The sequence below is a fragment of the Pseudorasbora parva genome, chromosome 4 (genome assembly GCF_024679245.1).
Source record: "Pseudorasbora parva isolate DD20220531a chromosome 4, ASM2467924v1, whole genome shotgun sequence".
NCBI lineage: Eukaryota > Metazoa > Chordata > Actinopteri > Cypriniformes > Gobionidae > Pseudorasbora > Pseudorasbora parva.
This window is the reverse complement of record NC_090175.1, coordinates 55,988,821-56,009,740: the sequence shown is the minus strand read 5'-3', so window position 1 is coordinate 56,009,740 and position 20,920 is coordinate 55,988,821. Positions and strand designations below refer to the sequence as shown.

Genomic DNA, 20,920 nt, shown 5'->3' with positions numbered 1-20,920 from the left:
TTGTGTTGCATTAACTGAAACTGGGCGGGGCTTGTTAGTTCCAAGAATGATTTGCATATGGCTAAATCAAGAGAGAGTGAATGTTGTTATTTTATATGTAAAAGTGTTTTTTATGTATTTTTGAACAAAACGAGAAAGTGAGAGACTTGATTGTGTTTAATAATTATTAGATGATTATGGTGGAATTATTAGAACAAATTAAATTATTGTGTGTTACCATAGTGGAGAAGAGGGCAGCATTTGCTTAGGCTTTGGATTAAAAAAACTAATGTCATAATGACTTAGCTAACTTAGCGTTTAAGATGTCAATGTGTGCTCTTGCTATTTAAAAGATTGTCAACTAGCTAGTGTACAGGAAGTCTTATACAATTCGCTTTAAAATTACTTAATGGAGTCACTAAAACTGTATTCATTCCATGATGTTGAAGTTACATGAACAAATTATGTTTGTTTAACGCAATTCATTAATGTGGGACCGATGTACATTTGACTAATGATTAATGATACAAACTATGCGAAAATCACCATAACACAGACCTAGCAATACAAGGCAAATAAAATACACTTATGTTTAATACATTATTATATTTATCAATATAACTAATTTACATCACTTTAATGACACATTAAAATAGATTTCAGTTAATGTGCAGAATGTGGATCATCCAATCAGACTTTGCAGATAGAAACTAGTTGACAATATAATGGGAATATTGGCTGACGCTCTGACAAAGTAATGAATTCATTCTTCCAGTAATGTTTAAAGTTATCAGGTCTTAAAGTAAGACCATCAATCTGTCCTTTCTCGCTTTATTTTATACTCTATAAAAGAGTATTATACTATACTGTCTGTTGGTCTTCCTGAAGTTAAACAATCCAAAATCCCCAATAACAAAACTAGAGGGATTTCGTATTTTGTGGAAGGAAAGTGTTACTGCATACCAAACTGTACATTACTGATGTATATCACTGTAAAGCTACTTTGAAACAATCTGTATTGTATAAAGAGTTATAGAAATAAAGGTGACTTGACTAATGATGTTCACACAACGTTAGCACAAAAACATTATTTATACATCGTTCATGTAATGTTTTATCTGAAACATCTTTGTTGGATGTTTGTCTGACATTTGTAAAAATGTTACTAGGCTAATTGTTTTGGAAAGTTCAGAGAACATTTAAAAGTTACATTCTCTCAATTTTCTCAAAATGTAATGTTCTCTTAAAGGAAAACATTCAAAAAATATATGCTTTGAACGTTCAAAGAACATTTAGAAATAACATTTTCATAACTTAATTGGAAAGTTAGCGAAATGTTCTTACAACATATTTTGTTAGCTGTGATCTTTTGATATTATTGTAATTTTAACTGTATACTATAATCGATCAAACCTGTACATTTTGTGTGATTTTACAGGAAAATACCGTTAAATATACCTTTTTTGGCAGTCATAGAATTTACAGTGAAAATCTGTAAACCAACAAGAATTCCCTGCCTAAGCCTTACACTTAATTTGATAGATTATTATATGATAATTTAGTTTTTTGTTGTTGTCATACATGCACATCATGTGTTACATCTAATTTTGTTTAATTCATGTTTATTGCAATATTTTAGTGTTATGTGTGTTATATGTTGGCGTTTTGTATTTGTGTGCATGACACTGTATTTCCCTCAGCTGGTGGAAAAGCTTAGCCTGACGTGGTCATACTCAATTCTAGTCAGAATATGAGTCTGATGCTCCATTGGGCTGTGATTATGGGGCGTGTTTCAGCCCAACCAGGAAAGACCTTGATTGGATAGACCTACAACCAATCAGAGCAGCGAAGCCACGTCAACAGAGCTCAACTGCACTGTGTTGCCAAGTCCACATTTTTTTCCGCTGGTTGTTTTCTATGTCCGTGGGTTGAAAAGACTATTATGTGATATATAGACCCATGAGTGGCGAATATTAGCAGGCAACCTTGCCAAAATAACACACATTTTACCCCCAAACACCATTTTCCCCCAGAGAACCCCCCAAGAAGCTATTGTTTAGGGCTAGTAGTTGGCGGGTTTTGTTGTAAAAACTTGGCAACCCTGTCTGCACACGCGCTGGAATAAACGATATTTGCCAGTGTTGTAAAAAAATAAAAGAAATGAATGATACACAGAGTTCTTGATTTTTAGCACTTTGAGATCTTGTTTAATATAAAGTGCATTATAAATAAAATGTATTATTATTATTATTATTATTATTACTTCCCCAACATGATCATCATTTCTGAGAGAAATAGTGAAGGTGATGCAGATACAAACAAGCTCTCCGTTTAGGATTCAAACAAATATAATCCAAGCCCCTTTGATGACGTGATGATTACGTTACTGTTGATCATCTGTCCGTCATCGTCTAAAGCCCGCCCTGATGATTTCATTGGTCAGTTTCTGTTGATCATCTGTCCGTCATCGGCTAAAGCCCGCCCTGATGATTTCATTGGTCCGAACAGTTTCTGTTCGGGGATAATTACTCCTCTATGGAGCAATGCCAGACCGAACCGCCCGACCTAAAAATGTTGTGGGCGGGGCGAAGTTCGGCTGGCATCCAGGCTAGGAAAAGCTTGCAATGAACTTCGATTCATTAAGGGGCTTTTCTCTGTGAAACACAGTACAAAAACGAATTTAGTATGAGCTTGGCCTTGCTAATTTAGCATGTAATTTTACCCCCTAAATTACAGTTTTAAATTGCAAAATGTACTGGTAGTTCTGTAATATTATGACACTTTTAATGTATTTTTTACAGAATCATTCTGGCAGCTGCCAGTTTTATTTTGTAAAAATCACAGAATTATTTTTAATGATTAAAATTTTCAGGGTTCTCCAGGTACTTCCATAGCCTAAAAACCTTTCCAAACCTTATTATTTATGCATCAAGGACCTATAAAAATAGAAAGAGAACCAAATATTGAACAAATATTAAAAATAAAATGAATTTATATCGATATTTGGGCCTGGGCCTTGCTCTGTCCAAACAAACAAATAAAAGTAATCAACAAAAACACACACACACACACACACACACACACACACACACACACACACACACACACACACACACACACACACACACACACACACACACACACACACACACACACACACACACACACACACACACACACACACACACACAGCAGCTCACAGAAATTCTTAGGTCGTGCCCTTATTGTGTTGCATGGCTTTGGTTTCATCCTGACAAGTGGTAATTGATTCCGCTGTAGGCTGCGCCGGCGGTAAGTGGGGGTGGGCGCTCGAGTTTCACTGAAAACAAATCGCTCTTTTCTGCGGCCTGACCTTCCCTTCCCTCCTCTGTCCAGCCTCACACTCGTCTTTATCTCCCCTCTGCTCACTCTTTCATCCTCTTCATCCTGCCACTTAGGTGCTGAAATCTGCATTCTTGCAATTGTGGGCAGACTGTGTGTGCTTGTTACTAAAGTTTTAATGGAAATATTTCATATTCTAGATTTATTTCTCAGTGGTTCAAGAATTCATAGTGTTCAAAAGTTTGGGATTTGTTAACATTTTTGGAGGATATATTTTCTGCTCACCAAGGAGGATGCATTTATGTTATGCTGTAAATATATAGTGAAATATTCCTCCAGTGTAGATCATCTGTTCTCTGTGTGAATATATAGTAAAGTGTGATTTATTCCTGTGATCAAAGCTGAGTTTATCATCATTACTCCAGTCTTCAGTGTCACATGATCCTTCACTAATCATTCTGAGGATCTGATGTTTCATATTTTTGCAAAAAAAATGTGATAAATGTCATTTTTCAGGATTCTTTGATGAACATAATGTCCAAAAACAGCATTTATTTGAAATATAATATTTTGTAATATTATAAATGTCTCTTTTGAATCATAAAGATTAATTTGTTTAAAAACAAGCTAAAATATTTGAAAGTTAAAGGCCAAATATGCAATATTTTAAGACTTCGACTGAATTCGAGAACAAAAAGACAAATAAATAAATGACAGAAAGCCATAGAAAGTTAATTCTTAAATGGATTAAAATTAATAATAAAGAAATAAGGAAAAAAGGTAGAAGTACTTACACAGAATTCAAATAGTGCATATGTAAACAGATGTATTTTCAGTTTAAAATATGTTTAGTAATCTAAAATACTGCAGTTGAAAACAATTTATGATCAAGATTAAATAAATCATCTTGTTTCTGTCTCTGAAATTGGCATCAGATTCAGGACATGCTAAATGAAATCCAACACCGCCCTCTAGTGAAAGGTTCGGCAAGTGAGGAGGATAAAAAATACCCAAACCTAGTGATAATCATGAGCTGACAGGAAAATGAGCTGGAAAAAAATCTGGCTCTATAGGTCATAATCTGCTATAATATAATCAAACATTTTATTCCGAAATCAGAATTTTGTTGCTCTCGGCAGGGGATCATGAGGCCTCAATGTCGGTTCTTGGTTTTGGGGTCTTTCCAGGGTCTTGTCTGGACTCAAACACTGACAACAAACAGACAGACAGACAGACAGACAGACAGACAGACAGACAGACAGACAGACAGACAGACAGACAGACTGACTGACTGACTGACTGACAGACAGACACATAGACAGACAGACAGACAGACAGACAGACAGACAGACAGACAAACAGACGGACGGACAGACAGACAGACAGACAGACAGACAGACAGACAGACAGACAGACAGACGGACGGACGGACGGACGGACGGACAGACAGACAGACAGACAGACAGACAGACAGACAGACAGACAGACAAACAGACGGACGGACGGACAGACAGACAGACAGACAGACAGACAGACTGACTGACTGACTGACTGACTGACAGACAGACACATAGACAGACAGACAGACAGACAGACTGACTGACTGACAGACAGACAAATAGACAGACAGACAGACAGACAGACAGACAGACAGACAGACAGACAAACAGACGGACAGACAGACAGACAGACAGACAGACAGACAGACAGACAGACAGACACATAGACAGACAGACAGACAGACAGACAGACAGACAGACAGACAGACAGACAGACAGACAGACAGACTGACTGACTGACTGACTGACTGACTGACAGAGAGACACATAGACAGACAGACAGACAGACAGACAGACAGACAGACAGACAAACAGACGGACAGACAGACAGACAGACAGACACATAGACAGACAGACAGACAGACAGACACATAGACAGACAGACAGACAGATGGACAGACAGACACACAAACAGACATTCAAACATTCAAACAAACAAACAGCAAAAGGTGACTCTCTTGGCCAGCGCAGGGAAAGGTTTACTGAGAGGGAAGTGCAGACCGTGTTGAGTTGAGCTCACACACAGACAGGCTCTCATCACAGAAGAGGTGACTGTATTCAGACCCAAAAGGGCAATGAATTACTAGATGCTCTCAGGTTAGCTTCTCTCTTCCCAGCAACCTCCATTGAGTCCCGTCTGTCTGCTCTGACCGCATTCCGCATCCCGCTCTCCTGACATCACGGCTCAGAGCAAACAGAAACGGACACTTCCTGGGTCATTAACTTCCAGCAGGAACACACACATTTTCTCACCCAAAACTTTCCAGAGGCTCAGGAAGGAGCAAGCATTACACATTTAATTATAGAGTGATTTGCTTTATTAGAGATGGCACTGTTGCTCATATATGAATGATTTCTCAAATCATGAGGCAGACTATAAAATGGGCAAAAATGCAAAGAGTAGAGACCATACATTAATTTATTCGAGGGTTCATTCTTTTCACTTTTGCCAGTATAAACCCACCCACAACAGCCTAGCAACCACCCACAACTAGTACCCTAGTAACCACACACAAGAGTCTAGCAACTGCCTGGGAACACCCTAGTAACCACACAACAGCCTATCAACTTCCCTGGCAACACCCTAGTAACCACATACAGAAGCCTAGCATCTGCCTGGCAACACCCAAATAAACACACACAACAGTCTAGCAACTGCCTGGGGAAACCCTAGTAACCACACACAACAGTCTAGAAACTGCCTGGGAACACCCTAGTAACCACACACAACAGCCTAGCGACTGCCTGGGAACACCATAGTAACCACACACAACAGCCTAGCGACTGCCTGGGAACACCCTAGTAACCACACACAACAGCTTAGCAACTGCCTGGGAACACCCTAGTAACCACACACAACAGCTTAGCAACTGCCTAGAAACGCCGCAGAACATCCCAGCAAGTCAATATATATGTATGTATATATCACAACTTGACTCAAAAAGGTGTTCAGCACTGGTCAAAAGTGACATTTATTTGATCAAACATACATAAAACAGTAAAACAGAAATATTGTGAAATATTATTACAATTTACAATAGTGTATATATATATATTTACACTAGATGGAAAAATTAACTAAAACTGAAATAAAAATGTAATAAAGCTTTATATTCATATTAAAAAAATAAACATTTCCAAAGCACATAACAAAATCACAAAAACTTGAAGTAAAATTATAAAATGACCTATAATACACTATAATAATATTCTAATACAACACTGAGGTACACTGTAAAAAAAATATACGATCAATTAGTCATGCCAAAATTTGTTTTTACATTGCTTTAACTCAGTTTTCAACTTTTTTTGAATAAATTATACAACATTCAAAATTGTCAGTTTAATGTAATTTAAGTTGAAATAACTTAAGCATCAAGTTGATTGAACTTAAAAATGTAAGGCAGCAACTTTTGATTAACGGTTGTGCAATGACATCAAAACTCTTGGATTCTGCTGAATTCTGCTGTTTAATTAAAATCATTTTATAAATGTGACTGATCAAGGGAGAGAATATAATACAGATTTCAAGTTATTTATTAATATTTTTTAAATAGAACTTCATTGACGTCAAAATGCAAGCGCACACTTTAAAAATACACCATCATGACATCAATTTCTTTTCAACATGACTCGTTTATAATTAGTTTAAATGCAGCAATGCATCACAGTCGTCAGACGACACTTCAGCTCATGCTAATTTCTTCTCATATGCATGAAGGCTATTTGCATTGGCGCACACATCAAACGTGGTCCAGATTCGGGATGGCCCTTTTGACCCTGTTGAGGAGTGGACAAAGTCATTGGGTGCGCCGCTGTGTAAGCAGTGATAAGGCACTTCTTAATGTGTTTGCACAGGAGCCGGAGTAAAAAGGGCCTCTGACGCAGAAGGGCCCACTGCCTGCCGCCACCGTCACAATGCAGGACCCCGACACCAAACACAGCCCCAAATGTCACGCAACGCCTGGACGTGGCGGGGAGGGATGAGCAGCCTGATTGGATGCCATCTGTGTGGGTGTCTCAGTTTAAAAGGCCCGCTGGATGAGCCGTGATGCTAGAGGAAGCGCGGCGTGAAATACTGTAGGTACGGCACACTTGACAAGCCTTCTCATCTTAGAGGCGCATCGGTGGAATTCATTTGAATTCACCCAAAGACAGACAGATAGACAGACGGACAGACAGACAGATAGACAGACAGACGGACAGACAGATAGACGGACAGACGGACAGACGGATAGACAGTAGATCGATCTAAAGCAGTTGCATTCATTTAGCTGGACCGTCTCACCTTCAGCTCATTGAGATGTATAAGGTGGACATGTTGAAACTATTGACCACAGTCGCTCTGCTGACCGCCGCTTCGGTCTTGGAAGCTGCTCCGTTGATGCCAGGAGAACCGGAGGCTTTTGATGGAGGTAAGACAGGTCAAAACCAACTCACATGCTTTTCCCCCATTTGCATTCAATGCATACATCTGAATATCCAATTCATTTCAAGCGCTTTTCACAATACACATCCTTCTAAAGTGGCTTTTCAGAAAATCGTGAAGGTGTAATGTGGACCGTATCGTTGAAATATTCCTGACTTATAGTTGCGTTTAGCGTTTATTTTCCTGGGAAATGAACCCTTGGCCTTGGCATTGTGCTCTGTATCTGAGCTTCAGGAACGCTGATTTCTAACCTTGCGGTCCAAACTAGTAAACACTCACCAGTTCAAGAGTCTTAGGGAATTATGAATGTTTCAAGAAGCAACTTTATCTCAGATGTTTTTCCCTTTGGAGAAATAAAAACAGAGAATCTTTGGTACACTTAGTGACACTTTTGAGATGTCTTCTGAAATGCACATGAGAGATGATGGGGTCTTTCTCCTCATAACAGCATCTGAGACTAATGCTCTTCTTTGAAATCTATATTTTTTGTCTAGGAGAGACATTTGGGACATTAAGGCAAGACGCTTCTGGTAAAACTTTTTTGTTATTTTTATGCATTGGTCAATTTTAAGAATTTTTTTCCACAGATTAGTCTTTTTTCAGACATTTAAGTGTGCATTTTATCACATTTTATCTGTATTTTTCAATCATATTACAAGTCTGTGAGGTTTTTCCCCTCCCAGAAATCTCTACTTCAGCAGCTTTACATATTAAAGATTTGTTCATATATCATTTACAATCTTTATTTCTAAAAACTTGGTGAAAATGTTCTTTTTTTCTTGCTGTTTTGTGTGATGAAAGAGGTAATTGAAAAAGCATTTAACTGCATCATGTCAACAAAATCAACCACAAAATTCGAACCTGGTTTTATCCAATGTTCAGATTTCTGTTCTGTTCAGATTTTAGTGCAGATCATTCTTTGTTTCGCACATTTAAACATAACATTTCAGAAAGCTTGTAATGCATAACCGTTGTCTGTGATTGAATCCACTAGATAACATTTCCCGTTGTCTCATTTGTGATCTCTCCGTCCGGCGGGATGTTAGTTTCACTGTCGTCAGGCCTACAGACTCAGAGATGGCGCTGGACCAAGATAATTAGTCCAGTGGCGCCGGCTCTTGTTGGTCTTGTGCTGTCCGCACTTCCAGTGTGTGCAAACCTTAAATCTGTCGCTTCTGGACTCGTCCTCCTGCTAAAATTGGCTCCGAACTTTCAAGAAGGTTTATGCAACGCTTGAATTAGGTCATTAGGTCTCAGAGGATCACATTTAGGTTCAACACAGAATTTCTTGACCTGGATCTTCATGCAACCATGCAACAATAAATCTCAAAATGATTAAATGCGGGAAAAGTAGGCTATTCATAAATCAGTAAGTGCATGCACTAATAGGTCATGCTAATGTATAACCATATGCATGAATGCAATCTAGAGCCCTTTTTCATTGCAACAATGAAAAAGTGTTTTTAATGGAGTGATGGCAAGTTCAGAGTTCGCCCAAAATACCCGTCTACCACGTCACCGAAACGGTCGTCCAAGCAACTCTCTCACTTCCCCAAGACTTCTGTCAATATGGAAGCAGGCAATGAGCGGCTCCACATGTGTTTGTACATGAGTGTGAACAAGCGATTTGTCAGCGTCCACCTCAAAGATCAGAATGATGATGAGGAACGGGTTAGAAAGTTCCTCGGACAAAAGGCATTTATCATCTGTTATGTCGTGTATGTTTGTCCAAGCCAAGAAAAGGCCCTTTAAAGGGATGTTTGATGTTGGGAATGTCTCTCTTTTCAAGGTTCTCAGGGAGTTTCAGCGCATTGGCATTTCCCACTGACTTGTTTCTATGGGTATGGGAACAATCCCGTGTCAACAGGACTTAGATTCGGTACGCCACTAAATGAGACAAACCCTTTCAGAGAACAGAAGGATGCATCATTCTGGTACTAACCATAAACTGGGATTTTAGAGACATGCAAACACTTTTCTGTTGCTGAAACTAATTGAGTTGCATTCCACTGAGCTCTAAAGAAGTCTACAAAATTTTAATTTGGAATATTGCAGTATTTATAACTAATGTTTTATCTGTGCACAACATTATTATTTTTTAACTCATCTGCTCATAATCTTTAATCAAAATAACTCTTTTATCTTCTCTGATGACGAGGATGTGGCAACCTGTCACTCACATGAGATCCACCAATAGAAAGCCATAACCATCCAATCAATTCCCCAAGGATGAAATCAAGCCCCGCCCTACATTTGTTCTTGTCTCATATATACACCGATCAGGCATAACATTATGAGCACTGACGGGTGAAGTAAATAACACTGATGATCTCTTCATCACGGCTCCTGTTAGTGGGTGGGATATATTAGGCAGCAAGTGAACATTTTGTCCCCAAAGTTGATGCGTCAGAAGCAGGAAAAATGGGCAAGCGTAAGGATTTGAGCGAGTTTGACAAGGGCCAGATTGTGACGGCTAGACGACCGGGTCAGAGCATCTCCAAAACTGCAGCTCTTGTGGGCTGTTCCCGGTCTGCAGTGGTCAGTATCTATCAAAAGTGCTCCAAGGAAGGACCAGTGGAGAACCGGCCACAGGGTCATGGGCGGCCAAGGCTCATTGATGACCGTGGGGAGCGAAGGCTGGCCCGTGTGGTCCGATCAAACAGACGAGCTACTGGAGCTCAAACTGCTCCAGAAGTTAATGCTGGTTCTGATAGAAAGCTGTCAGAATACACAGAGCATAGAACCTTTCTATTATAATGTAAAAAGGTTTTTTAGGTTATAAAAATGTTCTTCATACTCACTGAAAGGTTCTTTGGGAACCAAAAAGAAACCTTTAAAAGTGTAGTAAAGAAAAGACTATCGTCTCATGCCGACTTTAAAGTGTTTTTGTCTTTCCCTTTTAGATCTAAAGAGAACTGGCGCGGATGAAATAAATACAGTACGAGCGAAGCTCCTGAGGACCAGACCAATGACGACATTTCCTGATGGAGATGGAAAGACTGTAGCGATGAGAGCGATAGACGAAATAATCACAGCGACTATTAGCCCAAGTGTCAGAGACAAAACCTTAGCCACAGGTGTCAATAATCGATTAAAGACACTAACAGTCCTTTATAACGGACGCAGGGAGATTGATGGATCTCTGAGGAGAGACCGCACAACCAGATCTCCAGATTCCCCGCGGCACACGGAGAAGAACAGACGGATCCGGCTGTCAGAGGCCATCGCTTCAGACGAGCCATCCAAGTCTGATCCCGTCTCGGGGAATCCGCAGGCTCGACAGGAGCTGCTGAAGATGATGAGTGCACTGGAAGAGTTTCACAAGTTAGTGAACAGCACACTGAGCCATCGAATCACCTTCATAACCAAAGGTGAGTTCTATTTTATTAACGACTTATAATCAGAAAATATACTATACATAAATGTTTATATTTCAAATAAATGCTGTTCTTTTAAACTTTCAATTCATCAAAGAATCCTGAAAACGTGTTACAGTTTCCACAAAAACATGTTTTCAACACTGATAATAATCATAAATGTGTGTTGATCATCAGCTCCTCATGTGAGAATGATTAGTGAAGGATCATGTGACACTGAAGACTGGAGTAATGATGATAAATTCAGCTTTGATCACAGGAATAAATCACACTTTACTATATATTCACATACAAAACTGGCATTGTAAATTGTAAAAATATTTCATTTTTTTACTTTATTTTTTATACAATAAATGAGGTCTTGGTATATATTTATATATATTAAATATGGATGCACCGATATGAACATTTTGGCAGATTCCGATATTTTTGTAATATTTGAAAGCCAATAACAGATATATTGGCCGATAAATGTAAATCAAAAATTTTATATAATTTGAGAGCATGATTTTATATATATATATATATATATATATATATATATATATATATATATATATATATATATATATATATATATATATATATATATATATATATATATATATATATATATATATATATATATATATATATATATAATTAGTCACATTTGAAAGCCAATAACAGATGTAATGGCAAAATAATTAACTCCGTCGCTTCACTGAATAGGAGACAAACATTAGCCAGTTATAATTATAAAGGTTTATTTAATAAAAAAGTTTCTTGCAAGAAAGAGGCACGGTTGATGCAACCACCAGGCCACACCAAGCGTACACTGAAGTCATAACAGAAGTCACAATCTCTTATACTGTTGGCAGCATCCTCCCCTCTCAGTACATTTCCACACAGGCCGTTGTTTAAGTCAGGATGCCACGTAGCCCATGTATAGCTCATAGTACACGTATGTCATGTCCTGCATATCTCACACCATGGGAAGGTAAACATATGGCTATACCAAGATTTGCATTTTGCCACAACACAGATATATTGCTGATAAATCTAAATCCAAATTTATATATGGTTTTTGAGAGCCTGATTACAAATATATTTCTTTATATATATTATATACGGATGCACAGATAAGACAATTTGGCCAATACCGATCATTTCTTTGAAAGCCGATAACCTGGAAGATAAATCTAAATCCACATTTTTATATGAGAGCCTGCAGGAGGAAATAAACCATAATTTTTCGGCTTTAATATATCGGCCAAATTTTCATTTCCTGGTTTCATATCAATATGGTGGCCAATATGTCGTGCACCCCTAATATTATATGTTTATTAAATGCATATTCTATTGCCTTTTGTTGTCTTTTTGTAAAGGAAACAGCAATGTGCGAGGTGCCGGGAAAAAGAACAAAATGGTACGTTCCGTTTCTAAAACAATCGCAAGCATAAAGTTAAATTTGTGCTTTATATTATAACTAATATTTTATAACGCGCAGGTAGTGACAGACGGAAACCTGAAATCCACCACAGCGACCACTTTAGACAGCGGTGGGATTTCACCGAAGGCTAGCACTGACCAGATGGACCCCAAACTGAACGGAAAAGCCTTTAAAAAGTCTCTTCCATCAGCCAAGAAAACCAACAAAAGAGGTATGATGCAAACCAACTGCTTCGGATAACGAAATGATAGAGACACACATGCATTAACCACCGTTTATCTTTGTCCAAAAACAGTGTGTTTCTGGAAGTACTGCTCTCAGAACTGAGCGTCGCCTTCGCCCTCGCTTCACGACCTCTGAAATGCCAAATCCTGTTCTCCAACATAGATGCTTAACCTCTTCTCAGCGGAGCATGAGTAACACCACTGACCCCTGACCCCTAACCCCTGTGACGTGTGTACCCCTGATTTTGTGCACGAAATCCTGTTAACCTTCGATCTACAACATCTTCGTTGTTGCAAGCTCCAATAAAAATGACAAAGCATCCAAAAAATACTGTGATAATAAAGAGAACTTTATTTTTCTACAGATATTTCTCTCTCGGTGATCATTGCAAAAATGACAGGAAGTCTCCTCGCTGGAGCTTCAGAAGGCGTTCATGCAAAGTTAACTCAGTTACAGAGCAGTGAGAGAACACTAAAACAATCACATATCAATGAAGCGGTTTCGTCCTAAGCATGCAAATGCAAATTAATTTTCAAAAACATCCATCAACCTGTGGAATAAAGCCTCGTGTGATGATACAAAAGGAGCGTTTCAGTAACCATGGTGATATTGTAAATAATGAACATGATTTTCCATATTATAATTTTAAATATAAAATGTAAATATAAAATGTATGTGTAAATATACTGGCCTGACCAGAAGAATCATAAGTAAAAATGCAGAACAAAATATATATGCAAAAAAATATATATATGTTGAGATCCATAGCTTGAAAGTGATTATGAGATCAATTTTGGTCAAGGCCATGGTGAACATTATGAATATCATATCTAGTCTATCTATATCATTCTTGAAGATAGATAAGATACATATATGAGGAGATGTTTTGAGTACTAACAGACAATATTTCGTCTCTCTCCGTCTCTCTTCTACTGTTTTCCTGGTCCTGCCATTGATTGAAGGAAAACGATGCCAATCTACCGATTTAGGATCAATACATCATAGCAATAATGCAGCTCCACCAGTGAGCGCACGCACACATACACACACACACACACACGCATGCAGATACACACACGCACACACACATTTACACATGCATGCAGATACAAACACACACACACATTTACACATGCATGCAGATACAAACACACACACACACACACACACGCGCACGCATGCAGATACACACACACACACACACATGCATGCAGATACAAACACACACACACACATTTACACATGCATGCAGATACAAACACACACACACACATTTACACATGCATGCAGATACAAACACACACACACACACACACACGCGCACGCATGCAGATACACACACATATCACACACGCACGCATGCAGTTAAACACAGACACATACACACACACATACACACACTACACATTTACACATGCATGCAGATACACACACACACACACACACACAGTTCGACAAACACACACCACACATTTACACGCACAGATACACACACACATGCACATTTAAACATGCTTGCAGATACGCACACCCACACACATGCACACACACACACATGCACACACACACACACACACACACACACACACACACACACACACACACACACACACACACACACACACACACACACACACACACACACACACGCAGATACACACACTACACATTTACACATGCATGCAGATACACACACACACACTCACACACACACACACACACACACACACACACAGTTCGACAAACACACACCACACATTTACACATGCATGCAGATACACACACCCACACACATGCACACACACACACACACGCACATTTACACATGCATGCAGATACACACACCCACACACACACACACAAGCACATTTACACATGCATGCAGATACGCACACCCACACACATGCGCGAGCACACACACATTCACACACGCACATTTACACATGCATGCAGTTACACACACCCACACCCACACACACGCACATTTACACATGCATGCAGATACACACACCCACACACATGCGCACACACACACCCCACACATTTACACATGCATGCAGATACACCCACCCACACCCATGCACACACACACACCCCACACATTTACACATGCATGCAGTTACACACACCCACACACATGCATGCATTGAGTTAAACACACACACAACACACATTTACACATGCATGTAGTTAAACACACACACAACACACATTTACACGTGATGTTGCCCACAGGAGTACTCTGAGTTTCCTGAACTATTTGATCTTCTTGGCGACGTCCAGGTAAGCGAACTCGATCTCGCGGTCCGCAGGGCAGGTGTTCATGAATTCTTCTCTCTGATACGCGTTGTTCAAATATCGTAACACTGCGGTCATGTCAGCAGGAATCTCAAAACCTCTGTATTTCCTGGCGACAATCTACAACAAGAGAATGCAGAGGATTAAACTGGCTGAAATCCAGCATATGCATTTTAAATTACCAGTGAAAAATGAGTGCATGAAACTAATTCAGTCGATGAAAAAAGGGAGGAAAGTAGAGGAAGGACCTTCATGATGTGTAGTTTGGGAAGCAGGTTACAGTCGGCCAGCGTGAGGTCTGGTCCATCCAGAAATCCTCGTGTAGACACACCGGGATCATCCACACTGTGGGCATCGATCTCATCAGGCAGCGGCGACTGCAGATACTCATCCAGCCTCTTCAGCGACTTCAGAAGAGCTTTCTCCAGACCTACGCACACAAACTCCCAATCAAAACACATTACAGAAGAAAAGAGCCTAAAACCAGTGAAACTCACCCTCATTCGCTTCTTTACGAGGATTCTTGATGTAGGCAGAAAACTTGGCGAATATGTCTATTCCTGCGGTGTTGGATTCGGGATGCTTTGCTGCCAACTTTGGGTATCTAAGAAAAATAAATGAGCTTTAAAGGGTTAGTTCACCCAAAAATGAAGTGTCTGTCATTATCTCCTCCCCCTAATGTCGCTCCACACCCGTAAGACCTCCGTTCATCTTCACACACAGTTTAAGATATTTTATATTTAGTCCGAGAGCGTATGCAAGTGTATGCACACTATACTGTCCATGTCCAGAAAGGGAATAAAAACATCATCACAGTAGTCCATATGAGACATCAGTGGGTTAATTAGAGTCTCTTGAAGCATCCAAAATACATTTGGGTCCAAAAATAACAAAAACTACGACTTTATTCAGCATTGGCTTCTCTTCCGCGTTTGTGTTCAATCCTCAAATAAAGATTCAAACGGTTATGAATCAGTGAATTGATTCATGATTCGGATCGCCAATGTCACGTGATTTCAACAGTTTGACACGCGATCCAAATCATAAATCAACCAATTAACCAACTAATTAACCCACTGATGTCTCATATGGACTACTGTGATGATGTTTTTATTCCCTTTCTGGACATGGACAGTATAGTGTGCATACACTTGCAGACGCTCTCAGACTAAATATAAAATATCTTAAACTGTGTGTGAAGATGAACGGAGGTCTTACGGGTGTGGAGCGACATTAGGGAGAGGAGTTAATGACAGACATTTCATTTTTGGGTGAACTAACCCTTTAACGCAGCACTAGGTAACTTTTTAACCTCCATAATATATTTTCAAGACTCTTGTGATGATAAATCGACTTACAATAGGTTAAATGACACGTCTGCCATAGCCTGATGGGGTCTGTATTGTTTTTAATCGTACTTTTAAACTTCGGGTTTCGGGTAGTAACCTGAGAACAAAAAGAACTACAGAATTCGACTGCTTTACGGCATATACGTCACTTCCACCAACACACACACTTCCTTACATTCGGACGTGCGAGCCCAACTTTGTTCGTCGGATAATATAGTCATGTCCGAAGCAGCACAGACAAATAAGAAAGAAAAGGTTTTGTTGGAGGAAAGCAATAAGAGGAAACGAAAAAGTGCTGTGATTAAAGGCAGGACGAGGATCAACATGTGACCAGCGTTTGCTCGTCGGCGTGAGCTGAAGGAGGCGTGCCCGACCGATGCTGTCCTGCTTGTTACGGTGATTACCGACCACTCAAACACTGAACTGAAGTATCATAGATTCTGTAAAACGCTAACCAACAGACTACTATAATGACGCTGGCTTGTAAACGTGAGCATCGTGATTATTTGGCGTTTGAAAAAAATAAAACCCATGAAATGATATTCCTATGACATGCTGAAGCATCTGCCACTGACTGTACCTGGGATGAAGACATTTCACACGCGCCGCCAGAAGAACACCTGCATGTGAACTCCTCCTGCAGTGTTCAGGGGAACTGTTAGTGCTGCACCGACCCGCGGGACGCTTTTATGAAGTTATTTGGCCCGCACCGCACCACTGTATATATTTTTACAACCCGCCGCGCACCCGCGACCATTGAATAGACATACGGGGTCCGCGGGTTATGAGACGACCCGCGCATCACTAGTTCAGGGCTATCAGGGTTGTCATGTCCACAAATGCACACGCGATGGCATCCCCTGATGTAGGATGACAGCTCTTACGACAGTAGCTGAGGACATTATTTTTTCCAAACTGTAGGGGGACCCCGAGAGCAAAAGTTACCCAGTGCTGCTTTAAGTAATGGAAGAAAGCAAGAAAGAAATGTCAAGTGAAGCGATACATACCGCGGTGGGACCAGTCGCTCCTCCAGAAACTCCTCGATCTTATTGACGTCCACCAGAACTTCTCCATTGAAGGTCATGAACGGCGGGTTTGTTCCCGGAGCCAGATCCTGTAAATCTGCCGGCTTCCTGCGAGACACGATCAACACACACGCTGTTATTGTTGAGTACAAACAAAACTATTAAAACAAGTTTTTGTTCATTCAAATATCAAATAAATACAAAAATACATTAAACTAATTAAAAAGTAGGTTAGGTTAACAACTTATAAGTATAATAAATTGAAACCCAAAACAAACAAAAATGTGAAAAGCACAGAACATTATGCATTAAAAACTGTTTACATTCATAAGAACATTAGCTTTTAAACAGTCATAACTTTATATTTTGCATTAGCGAACATGTTTATAAACAAAATGCTAAATGTCAAAGTGGGAAGGAAAAATGTGTGTGTGTGTGTGTGTGTGTGTGTGTGTGTGTGTGTGTGTGTGTGTGTGTGTGTGTGTGTGTGATGGGTAGGTTTAGGGTCAGGGGCAGTGTAAGGGGATAGAAAATACGGTTTGTACAGTATAAAAACCATTACGCCTATGAAATGTCCCCATATGTCACAAAAACAAACGTGTGTCTGTGTGTGTGTGTGTGTGTGTGTGTGTGTGTGTGTGTGTGTGTTGAGCTTCACCTCTTGAGGTCCACAGTGGTGACGTTGAAGATGACTCCTTTCAGCCAGAGGATCATGAAAAGTCTCTGAGAGAAGGGACAGTTCCCGATACTCTCTCCATCACTGCCAGCCTGTGACACACACACACACACACACACACACACACACACACACACACACACACACACACACACACACACACACACACACACACACACACACACACACACACACACACACACACACACACACACACCATCAGTCCTATGACTAAACTCTTCAAGCGTCTGGAGGACAATGGGTTTGAACTGCCGCTTTTGATTTCATTTTCTGATTTCAGTTTCCTGACACGTGAAGACGATGCACACAACGGCTATATGTTTATCTAAGATAACTAATAATGCTGCAGATTTCTGAAGATGAAGAGAATTACAGAAAGAATGTATTTTGAGGCAAATTGTTTGTCAGTGGACAATTTGTGAAATATGTCTGTTACTACAAGATGTACAAACCCCAGAATAATAGAATAATACAGAACTCATCAAACGGACATGTCGGCACATTGAAGATTAAGTGACTAATTAAAAAAATAAATCAACTATAATCACTACTCTACAGCGCAGCCTCACTGACTTTATACTCACAGCAGTTTAAAGAGAAAGAAGATTCTCTTTCACAGAAATGAAATGGGTGATTTTGAATTGGACAGTTTAAGCTTGAATTTGAATAAAATAAAATACAAATAAAAATGAAATGTATAAATTAAAGAGAAAAAAAAATGTTTAAATAAAATAATAAATAAAATAAAAATAAAAATAAAATCTAATTAAATTAATTTAAATTAAATTAAATTAAATTAAATTAAATTAAATTAAATTAAATTAAATTAAATTAAATTAAATTAAATTAAATTAAATTAAATTAAATTAAATTAAATTAAATAGGTTAAGGCCTAACCCTAAAGTATAATTACTGAAAATAAATCAATTGAAGTATCAAAATCACAAAAAACAAAAATAAACTGAGGCGAAATAGATTTTTAAAACATAATAATATATTTAATACAATTTTTAATTTTAATTAATTTATATTTAATTACATAATACATATTTAAAACAAAAACTAATAAAAATGTCAAAAGCACATAACGCAATTACTAAAAACGTAACTCTTGTAATGCATAAAAAATAAACTGTATACAAAAATGAAATGGGGAAAAAGACGAGTGGCGTCAGCTGTCTGCTTACAAACATTCTTCAAAATATCTTCTTTTGTGATCAACAGAAGAACGAAACTCATACATTTTTGGGTGAACTGTCCCTTTTCATCCCTGAATGCCACAATAAATTATGAAAACCTAATAAGGAGTCAAATAAACTGATCAGCTGCAGAACAAACAAGTTTTCTCTGAGAAGTCAGTACTAACTAGAATAAAACATCAGTGTCTCCATTCATACATTCAAAATCTGAAAAACGTTTCAGCAACTCTGACATTTTACTGTAACACATCATTCTACTAACACTAACAATACTCTAATGAGAATTAGTCGGCATAGTTGCAAACTTACTTATAGTTAGTAGAATGTCCAATTCTATTGAAATAGCTTCTCTTGACAGCAGGTGGGTTGTTTAGACAAATAGTTAATTCTGTGCTTGTCCATTATCAATGCTTTATTTCTGTGAGTAGGTCTTACCTTCACGAACAGCTCAATGCTAGGAAATCCCAGTTTTTTAGCTGCTACATCAAACCAAGCCATGGTGAAATGCTGCGGATGCACTGCGCTCACATGTCTGATGATACTCAATGCAGAACGCTTTCTCAAAGAAAGAAAATTCTCTGCATGCATGGGAATGCCTTTGAGTCCAGAATGACGGATTTGATTGGGTAAGAGTCTGTTTTGGTGTTCTGTGGGTGTTTGGCCTGGAGAACACGGTCACACACACAGGACACCGAGACACTGAGACACTGAGACGTTTGTTCATTGTTATCACTAATAGAGACGCCGTTTATGAGACGTGCGTTATGAAAGAGTTTTACAGATCCATCCTTTAAAAAATAAATACAGTACTGTACATAAGTTTTAGGCACATTAACATTTTAACTCCCAAAAAAATGTTTTAAGCCAGTTATTTCTATTTTGCAATAGTGTGTCAGTAGGTAATATCAGTTTCAAATGATTTTATTTTGCCATTAATTGTTATAGTGAGATTTGTGTGTGCAGAAGGAGTCTGACAACAGCTGTTTGATCCACACGGAGATCTGATCTCACCATCATTGAGTTCATCTGGGATTACATGAAGAAACTGAGACAAAATCCACAAGAACTGCCACAACATCTCCGAGACGCTTGAAGAATCCCTCCTGCAAAGCTCCCTGAAAAACTATGAGCAGGACAAAAGCTGTTTAAAACACAACGGATGGACACACCAAACACTGATCTGATTTAGTTATTAGGAGTTCATTGATGAACACAATCTATTTGACATTATTTTTGAAAGCATTCTCACTTTACAGCATTTTTACACACGTGTGTAAAACTGTTCACAGTACTGGAGCTTTGCAGGAGGGTTTCTTCAAGCGTCTCGGAGATGTTGTGGCAGTTCCTGTGGATTTTATCTCAGTTTCTTCATGTAATCCCAGATGAACTCAATGATGGTGAGATCAGATCTCCGTGTGGATCAAACAGCGGTTGTCAGACTCCTTCTGCACACACAAATCTCTCTGGATGGATTATTACAATAAATGTTTTAAAGTGTAAACTGATATTACCTTCTGACACACTATTGCA

The 20,920-nt window shown here is 38.9% G+C and overlaps 2 protein-coding genes across 4 annotated transcripts in view; one reads left to right on the top strand and one right to left on the bottom strand.

Moving 5' to 3' along the window:
• The first annotated feature begins 7,401 nt into the window (after positions 1 to 7,401).
• urp2 (urotensin II-related peptide) lies at positions 7,402 to 13,185 on the top strand. Its single transcript, XM_067442282.1, has 5 exons — positions 7,402 to 7,774; positions 10,692 to 11,159; positions 12,533 to 12,573; positions 12,655 to 12,808; positions 12,893 to 13,185. The coding sequence occupies exons 1-5, from the start codon at positions 7,663 to 7,665 to the stop codon at positions 12,922 to 12,924; spliced, it is 807 nt and encodes a 268-aa protein (XP_067298383.1). The 5' UTR covers positions 7,402 to 7,662; the 3' UTR covers positions 12,925 to 13,185.
• LOC137073608 (chloride intracellular channel protein 4) overlaps positions 13,151 to 20,920 on the bottom strand; it is a 19,017-nt gene continuing 11,247 nt past the window's right edge. For 2 of the 3 annotated variants that reach the window (XM_067442280.1, XM_067442278.1), the window contains exons 2-6: positions 18,153 to 18,262; positions 17,477 to 17,602; positions 15,618 to 15,724; positions 15,369 to 15,550; positions 13,151 to 15,240 (exon numbers count right to left, since the gene is read on the bottom strand). In XM_067442280.1, the coding sequence (XP_067298381.1) occupies positions 15,079 to 15,240; positions 15,369 to 15,550; positions 15,618 to 15,724; positions 17,477 to 17,602; positions 18,153 to 18,208 (633 nt within the window). In that variant the 5' untranslated portion in view covers positions 18,209 to 18,262 and the 3' untranslated portion in view covers positions 13,151 to 15,078. Of the gene's footprint in view, positions 15,241 to 15,368; positions 15,551 to 15,617; positions 15,725 to 17,476; positions 17,603 to 18,152; positions 18,263 to 19,825; positions 20,063 to 20,920 lie in introns of those variants that run through there. The other variant, XM_067442279.1, reaches the window with a different exon arrangement.